The 9,035-nt window shown below is 52.2% G+C and overlaps 1 protein-coding gene across 4 annotated transcripts; it reads left to right on the top strand.

The window, feature by feature from the left end:
- Window positions 1-154: 154 nt before the first annotated feature.
- Window positions 155-8,882, top strand: LOC123641253 (lysosomal membrane ascorbate-dependent ferrireductase CYB561A3). Of its 4 annotated transcripts, none has more exons than XM_045555805.1 (7): window positions 385-468; window positions 2,713-2,819; window positions 3,824-4,022; window positions 4,778-4,986; window positions 5,617-5,771; window positions 6,653-6,809; window positions 8,069-8,882. In XM_045555805.1, exons 3-7 carry the CDS (start codon window positions 3,839-3,841, stop codon window positions 8,153-8,155), a joined length of 792 nt encoding a protein of 263 aa, XP_045411761.1. In that variant the 5' UTR covers window positions 385-468; window positions 2,713-2,819; window positions 3,824-3,838; the 3' UTR covers window positions 8,156-8,882. The 4 variants fall into 4 exon arrangements, with proteins under 4 accessions (XP_045411764.1, XP_045411763.1, XP_045411761.1 ...); XM_045555806.1 differs by having other exon boundaries at window positions 7,393-8,162; XM_045555808.1 differs by lacking the exon at window positions 2,713-2,819 and having other exon boundaries at window positions 155-468; window positions 7,393-8,162.
- Window positions 8,883-9,035: the final 153 nt, after the last annotated feature.

The raw sequence follows: 9,035 nt of genomic DNA, 5'->3' as shown, positions 1-9,035 counted from the left end.
CTCCCAGCGTCGCCGCCAGCTGACCGAGGCCTCCCGCCCACGCCGCGCGCGGCCCTGCGGAGGGCCGGTCCCTAGCGGGAGGCTTCGCGTCAACTCGAACATTTCCGCTTAGTCGCGATGGGGGGGTGAGGGACAGGGCAGACGCGTCGCGGTACTCCTGGGCCTCGACTCCGGACTTGGCGAAAACTCCCATGGAGGAACCAGAATTGGAGGGGGTGCGCTGGGAGCAGGCCAGTCTGGGGCTTCGGACTTCATGTCCCAGGCGGCCTCGCGCGAGACCGGAAGTGCTGCGAGCCTATAAGAGCGCGAGGCGGCGCCCGCGGCTCAGCTCTGGGGCGGTGGTGTTACCTGGTTGCGGGTGTCCGAGAGTCCTCCGTCTCCTGGAGCCTCGGGAGCGGCAGCTCGGTCGCAGAGTGGCGGAGGCGGATCTCGGAGGCCCCGGCCCGCTGCGTCCTACTGTGGCTAGGGGTGAGAAAGAGCCCGGGCTGGGAGTTCAGGGACCTGGGTTTCAGTGCTGGCTCCGCTGCTTCCCGCGCTCTCGCGATCTTCTCGCTTGGCCTCAGTTTTCTCTTTTAGGAAATAGGTACAGTTCTCCGCACCCTTCTTTCCAAGGTGGTGGTTGTAAATGCACGATATCTCTTCGGAAGGCGCAGAAAGCAGGAGGAGCCCCTTGCCCCAATTTTCACCCAATGTTAGCTGACACCAAGCGCCCAGCTGAGGGGTCAGGGATCCGACCCCGGATGCTTGGAACGGTTCTTTTTCGGACACCTGAGCCAGCCAGATCTGTGCAGTCAGAAGGACGGGCCTGTAATTACTCTGGTGCTAAGGAGGACCTTGCTGCTTACCTACCTCCTGGCTGTAATATTGGGCCCCTCCTGAATTTTGACTTTAACAGAAGCTACATTTGGAAATAAGGAGCCCTCAGAGCTGAAGGGAAGTTGACCTGAATTCCTGTACTAGCTCTGCCACTCACCTTGGCTGAGTCACTTTCCTTCTTTGGGCCCCAGTGTTAGTGTTTTTGATCTATGACATGAGGGTTTAGGATTGGTACCGTAAGTCTGGTTCTCAGGATTCTTAAAGTCCGCCCCCCCCCCCAATCCATTTGGGAAGGGGGAGAAACAAACTGATTTTTTGCCCCTTCATCTATTTGTAGTTGTAAATTATAAAAGTAACATTGTGGTAGTTTGGAATAGAACCTTTTTCTAAGTCTAAGGGCTGAATGGAAATACCCATTTCCTACCCCTGGGCCTGACCTGTTTTAGCTCAGCCTGGAAGAATCCTTTCTGCCAAGGAATTGAGGAAAGGTATTAGGTTGGAGAGTAGACTCCTAAGGTCAGGATCAATGAACTACAACCCACAGGCCAAATGTGTCCCACCCGAACAGTTTTTATGTGATCGAATGATTGAAAAAAAATGAAAAGGGTAATATTTTTGTGACATGAAAATTATATGAAACTCAAGATTTCATTGTTCATAAATAAAACATTACTGGAACACAGCCATGCTCATTTGTTAAGATATTGTCTATGGCTACTCTTGTATCACATCAGCAGAGTTGTGACAGAGACCATGTGTCCTAGGAAGCCTAAAATATTTATGACCTGGCCCTTTACAGAAGAGTTTGCTGACCCCTGCCTTAAAATAGGGATCTACAAAATGAGATCATAGCCCAGACTGTGCTCTTAGAACAAATGAGAGGATATTCTCTGCATTTGCATTGCAATTTTCACTGCATTATTCCTTTTCACCAGCTTTGCTCTCTCAGTAATAAGCAGGGCTTATCTATGTACTGTGAGCAGAGCAGTATAACTTCACATTCCTCTGTCAGGAAAGTGTCCCTACCATCCATTGTAGGAACAGCAATCCAGGACCTCTTCTAGAGGAGTGGACACAATCCCTTTTGGACTATATTTACTTTTCCTTTCACAAAAGAAAAAAAACAACTTGTAGAAGTAGATAGTGTCAGATGGATGGAGCCTGCTGAGCAAGAGCTCCTAAATGCTGACTTAACATTCCCCTGGCAGATGGAGGGTGTTTTAACTGAACATCAGATGACCTGAAACTTCCTCTGCCCTTGCAGGAATTGTTGGGGGGTGAGGCAGCTTCAAGGATGGGTAGCAAATTTCTGAGCTGAGTAGTTGAGTCACAAAGCTTCCAGGGAACTGGTGACATGATTTTCTCCTGCCAGCCTCATGGAAGCTTGTATTTTTTTCCCCAGCCCTCGGACCTTCCTTTATCAGAGAATACTGCCAACTTAGGACACCTTGTGAGAGCCCAGCATCTGTTCCTGGTTAGGTGGACACCTGGCAAGGGGAGAGGTGGCATGGCATTGCTCAGGGCTGTTGAGAGGCCTGATCAGGCATGGGAACCATGAACTTCAGGTTTTTGTTAGTAGTTAGGATAAAGTGCTATGACAGCAATAACTAAGAAGAGTTACAATATTTAGCTCCTACTTGATTTTCTGACAACCTGTGGTCAAGGAAAAATCATGGGTCTTGAAGCCAAATAGACAAGAGTTTGAAACTCCCTGCCCATTCACTGGGTCCTGATGCTATTTAATCTTTCTGAGCCTTAGTGTCCTCATTTATAAAATGGGGATAATAATCCTCAAAGGGTTGTCAGGAGGAGTAGATGGGACCATGTGTGTAAGGTTCCAGCACTCATACCTGGTGTTTAATAAATACTATTCTTACTGCCATGCCTTTCTTTCAGATGAGGACTCTGAGTCCTGCAGACATTAAGTGATTTGCTCAAGGTGCCCTCTTTGTGATATTTGGAGCCCAGGCCACCATTCTGTCAGCCTACCATAAGGGCTAAAGGTCAGCAGTCACGTGCTTTATCTTCTTGGGAATTATTGGCTACTTTTCTCTATTAGCTGGTTCAGAGTGAGGGACTTCAACTGTAGGAGACCATATTGTTGCCTTCTTGGCAAAAGTATATGGGACAGGGTGACTGCCTTGAGGCTTGGGCCCAAGCAGGGCCAGTCTTATGGCTTTGTCCACTTGACTGGCTTTTAAAAGCTACTCCTTAGGGGCTTAAGCATTTGCCATGCCTGAAACCAGAGTTGGTTTCTGAGTTTATTGAGCACATGTGGAAATCTCAAAATAAACCTCTTGCTTTCTAGACCATGAGTTCTTGCTTCCTCTTTTCTTCACTGGACTTTCCCCAGAGGTGGGGAAAGCAGAAGTCTCAGGCCTGGAGACAGCTGAGGGCTATCACCCAACTCATGGTGTACAGTGTGGGGTCTGGAGTGAAGGCCTGATCTTACCTACCCCGGGAAGATTAGCCCCACAGAGTTCACCATCTAGGGAAGAACTTTCTGTAGAAGTGGGAGCCCATAGGACTTCTTCCCTGCTAGTATAATAGTAGTGTGTTTGCCCCTTTCAGATTGTGATTTTTGCCTCCTTATGTTAGCATCCAGAGCCTGGGCATTTGTGCAATCCAGCCTGGATTATGATTCCTATTCCTTCCTTCCTGGGGGTGCTAATTCTTTACCTTCTGGTCCTGTGAAGGGAGACTCATCCCAGGACTCTGCTCCTAAAGCCTTGGCATCTGGCCTTCTCCAGGGCCAGCCATAGCCCTGAACTTGCTGCTCTGTGACTGCCAGGTGCTTGGGGGGGGGGCCTCACTCACTGTCTGTAACCAGAGATCAGGGCCACCGTGCCATCAGGCCTCATGGGGGCAGTACCTGGGCCGATGACAGGGACACTGAAGCAAAAAGATTCCATCCCATGGGCCAAGAGCAAGGTCAGGGTTACCTCCTTCAGCCAGTGTTTGGGGCACACCTGGACTAACCGAGACTTGTGACTTACGCTTCTTCTAGGAGTGCCTGATCAGAATGGCTTCAGGGTGGTTTTATCTGTGCTGCCTGGTGCTGGGGTCCCTGGGCTCGATGTGCATCCTCTTCACTGCCTACTGGATGCAGTTCTGGTGTGGCGGCTTTGCTTGGGATGGCAGCACCCACACGTTCAACTGGCACCCGGTGCTCACAGTTGCTGGCATGGTGGTGTTCTACGGAGCTGGTGAGTAAGAGGTCAGCAAGGGAGGCGTGTCACGGCCCAATCCTGGATTGGACAGCCTTTCCCTCTCCAAGACTGGCCTTTGTCAGTGTTGGGTTCGAGGTTATAGGGGCAGGGTGGGTTGGGCTGTCCCTGGGCCCAGCTGTCATTTGGGGGAGGAAGCGGTAAGAGTGCAGGCATCTCAGAAGGGCAGCTTCACAGATACTCTCGGGCAGGGGTTGGCAAGCTTTTCTGTAAAGGGCCAGACAGTAAATATTTTAGGCTTTGCCAGCCATAGGATCTGTGTTGCAGTGACTCAATTCTGCCACCATATTGTGAGGACACTGAGACATAGAAAGAAGAGGCCAAACAGCTAAGAGGCAGAGCCCAGATTTGGACCTAGGTTGTTGTCTGACCTTGATGCCTGTTCCCGACAACCAACCTCAGCTGTGAGAGTGCAGTTGATGAAATAATGACCGTGACAGTGCTTTTTAGCCTGGAAACTGCATACAAGCTGCACTTACAATAGTAATGACAGAATGGCAGGTCTAAGAAATCTGCTCCTCCCTTTCTAACTGGCCCTTCTGTCCTCCCTTCATGGCTGACTGCTGTCCCACAAAGGATGGGGGGATAGAAGATGACAAGGAGTTGATAACAGTGTCCCAGCATTTCCTCTTCTCTCGCTGGCAGGCTGTGTGGGATCCTCTCGGGGTAACTGCCCGGATGTGTGGGTGAGCACAGGGGAAGAGGCTGAGTCCTGGGACTGCTCTCTCCTGCAGGGTCGCTGGTGTACCGCCTGCCCCAGTCATGGCTGGGGCCCAAGCTGCCCTGGAAGCTCCTCCACGCAGCTCTGCACCTGATGGCCTTCAGCCTCACTGTCGTGGGGCTGGTTGCTGTGTTTAAGTTTCACAACCACAACCACATTGCCAACCTCTACTCCCTGCACAGCTGGCTGGGCATCACCACCGTCTTCCTCTTCGCCTGCCAGGTGGGTTCTCTTCACCCTCTTCCTCCGGGTTCCTACTGCCACGCCTGGCAGCTGTGCGACCAAATATTCCCTCTGTTCACTGTCTGGAGAGGGCCTGGCAGGCCACGTCCCATAGAACCAGCAGTTTACAGGGCTATGGGGGGTCGGTGGCTCCAGCACTTACCCTGTTCCTCTCGCCCATCTCACTGCCCGTCTGTGCTCCCCGGGCCCTCTGTGCTGACTGCATACGCCATGCTGGCTCTCGGCAGCCAGCTGGTTTCCACTTTCTCCATTCCCACCTCTCTGACGCAGAGCAATTCCAGAAGTGGTTTCCATATTCTGATGTCAGGCTTGTACAAGTGAGGAGTTTTAGGAGCAAGGACTAAGACAAACGAGGCTGGCTGGGTTTGCTAGGAGAGCGGGATTGGAGCAAAGCATTTCCTGTACTGGTCTTGTTGCTGGTGTAATAGAAACAGACAGAGCGTGGTGAGGAAGCGAGGGGTGCTGGTGGGCAGTGCCTGGAGGGATGTTTGCACTGGGAAAGAAGGGCCAAGGTACAGCGACAGGAGGAGGTACTTAAGGGGTGGGATGACCTGGTGCACCTTTGATCACACACGGTACAGTAAGGTGCATCCTCCCTTGTGTCCACAGTGGTTCCTGGGCTTTGCCATCTTCCTCCTGCCCTGGGCATCCCTGTGGCTGCGCAGCCTCCTTAAGCCCATCCACGTCTTCTTTGGAGCCTCCATCCTCTCTCTGTCCATTGCATCTGTCATTTCTGGCATCAATGAGAAGCTTTTCTTCACTTTGTGAGTGCAATGGGCTCCCCAACTCTGAGGTGGAAGGGAGGGAATAGGGCCTTCAAAAGATGTACCCTGGGATCATAGGACCCACCCAAGGGAAGAGAACTGTGGGGGTTGAGCACATTTCTGATCTGGAAGGTAATGGAATTGATCTTTCTTTAGGTCAAGATTGGTAAATTGGTCAGCAAATATTTATTGACAACAGGTTGATTTAGCACCTACTATGTGTCAGAAACTGTTCTAAGCACCTTACATTTAATCCTCTCACCTGCCCTACAACATTGGTGTTCTCATTGCCACTTACAAATGAGGGAACAGAGAGGTTGAGTAGTTTATCTAAGGGCACACAGCCAGTAAGTGGCAGAGCTGGGACTCGAGTGAGGCAGTCTGCCTCCATAGCCTGCATGCCTGAACACCTCCGCCCATACTTTTAGAGCAGTGCAGTGTAGTGAAAAGCAACTAAGATTTGAGGTCAGCCTGGGTTTAGATCTTGGCTGGGTCATTTACTAGTTATGTAACTTTGGGCAAGTTAATTTTGCCACTTTGAGCTTCAGTTTCCTCTGGGCTAAAAAGCATTATACAGTTGGCCATGGTGGCGTGTGCCTGTAGTCCAGCTACTCAGGAGGCTGAGATGGGAGGATTGCATGAGCCCAGAAGTTCAAGTCTAGCATGGGCAACATAGCAAGACCCTGTCTCTTAAGTGTAAAAAAAAAAAAAGCATTACACAGATATTTGTTGCTGTGGCAGGGACTTAGTAGATTTAAATTCCAGGTCACAGGTGGCCCTGGGAAGGTTTTCTCATCTTCCCTTAGTGGCACTGGGTCTCCTACTGGGCAAAAACAGGGGGAAAAGTCTCTCAAGGGGCCACATTGTTTTGTCATCTTTAGGAAAAACGCCACCCGGCCATACTCCAGCCTGCCCAGCCAGGCTGTCTTTGCCAACAGCACCGGGATGCTGGTGGTGACCTTTGGGCTGCTGGTGCTCTACATCCTTCTGGCGTCCTCTTGGAAGCGCCCAGAACCAGGGATCCTGACTGACAGACAGGTTTGGTTTCCTGTCCCCCATTCCAGGTGGGGTAGGCTGGGTCTAGAGAAGGGTCACCCAGGAAAGGCTCAGGCCTTGCCAAGAAGGCCAACACAGTAGCACGGTGGGAAACCAAGTAGCTGGAAGGTGGAGTTAGGGTGGCTGACGGGGAGCACTGGCACCAAACCAGCCCACCCCAGTGAAGCCCCGGGGCTCTCAGGGGCCTGTCCATCGGGAGACAGAATTCCCCTCCCCAGATTCCTGTGGTTCTATGAAGCGTGGCCTCGTCGTCCTCTAGGAAGGGCTCGAGTATGACAAGGGTGTACAGTGATTTCTCCTTTACCAGCTTTGGAGCTAGTCTAATGGGACCAGTACGTAGGTGACAAGCTTGTGCTTGAAACAGGTCTTTATGGGATGTAGGAGATGGGTTGTGTGCCAGGCTCAGAGACGTTAGGGTTTCCTGAAGGATTTGGTGGCTTGGGCAGGGGCCACCCTGCAGGTCAGGGGGTCGATCTGAATAGCTCAGGCTTGGTGTGTCTCCTGCAGGGGAGGGGCCGTTTTGACATCGTATCATTAACTCTGGTGCATCTGCCTGTTTCTCCAGCCTCTGCTGCATGATGGGGAGTGAAGTAGGGGCTCCCAGGAGCACCCAGTGGTGTGGTCTGTGCTCCCCTCAGAAGCTCTGCTCTACCTGGGGCATCCAGCTGGTGTCGGCAACAGACTGTTTTTGGGCTCTGGGCCCAAACTTCTCCTTGCCTCAGTGCCGGGCCTCCCCTCTCCAGCCACTTGCTGCCTGTCTGCTTTTCTGGTGGCTTCAACTTCTATACCCTTCTTGGCATCGACTTCTCAGGTCCTCCACTTACACAAGGTCCTCCTTGCCCTGGCCGCTCCGGTAGCCCCTGCGTTCCGTCTGAGGAGGTCAGGCTGATCTGCCCTTGCACCTCCTTGGGCTGTCGTGGGAAATCCCAACCGCTCAGAAGAGCCAGGACTCAAGTGCAATCCATGACGTGGAAAATGAGGGAGGTGACACACCCATGAGGTTTCCCCTTGAAGGCAAGCAGTTCAGTTAGGCCACCCTGCCACAGAGTAGCTGTCCCCATCCAGCCCCTCCTGGATGTGATTCACATCCTAAGGTGACTGCAGGAGAAGGGGAGAAGGGGAGAAGGGTGGCAGTTGTGGCTTCCGCAGAGGAGCAGCTGAGGAGCTGCCCTCTCTGAGCCCCTCTGTCGCTGCGTTTTGTGTCTGTGTGTATTGTGACTGTGTGGCTCCACCTCTTCCAGCTGCTGCTACAGCCGAGGCATGGATCCCCGCTTCTCCCTGTGACTTACATGCCTGTCACCACCAGGCGGCCCCATGAACCCTGGTAACCTGCTCTCCCAAGAACAGACCACCTGTCCCCAGATGTCCCAATAGTGATGAGTGACAGAGGTGGCTGTGGACTTCCTTTGCTTCTCCTTGCTGGGTCCTGACCTGCCCCTTGGCAGGTCCAAGTTTGCTCTGTTGACAGGGCCCTGGCCCTGCTGATTACTCTCCAGCTCTTCACGAAACTGGTGCCAAAGTTGTGGTCTCCTATGTCCAGCAGAGCCCTGGGAGCTGCTGCCACCCTCAGAGGGCTTCCTTGCTGAGAACCAAAGTGCTTCACCTGCCCCCGCAAGGGCTGCACGTCTGGCTAAACTCAGTCTTCTGTGTCGTGTCTGAGTGTGAGCTGTTGCTCTTCTGAAGAGGAGCTGGGGTGGGGAGGGAGGAGCCTCACTCCTCTCTTAAGTGTCGCTGCTGTGGCTTTTCTTGCCTTCTCCAAACAAGCCCTGCCAGGCCCTACGCTGCTGTGCTTAGTAGACAAGTGGGAAGCCTGGGTTTGGAGCCTGCCTACTTGCAGGCGAGTAGCGATGAGGCTGACTGTCCAGCCCAGCCCCACATCGCCAGATGGTGGCAGAAGGGCCAAGACTGAACTTGCTGATGGGATGATGCCTTCACAGCCATTGGGATGACTGCCAGCCACTGTGCTCACGTGAAAGTGCCCGCTTTCCATGTGTGTAGGCATTTTACTGGTTCATAAAGCTTGATTTTTCATTAAATGTGTTTTTAAGAATCAAAGTTGTTTTAGTCTGTTTGGGCTGCTATAACAAAAATATTATAGACTGGATGGCTTCAGCAACAATCATTTGTTTCTCACATTTCTAGAGGCTGGAAGTCTGAGATCAAGGCACTGGTAGATTCGGTGCCTGGTGAGGGCCCTTCCCCATAGAC

Source organism: Lemur catta, chromosome 7 (genome assembly GCF_020740605.2).
Source record: "Lemur catta isolate mLemCat1 chromosome 7, mLemCat1.pri, whole genome shotgun sequence".
Taxonomy (NCBI): Eukaryota; Metazoa; Chordata; class Mammalia; order Primates; family Lemuridae; genus Lemur; species Lemur catta.
This window is presented reverse-complemented; position numbering and strand designations above follow the sequence as displayed.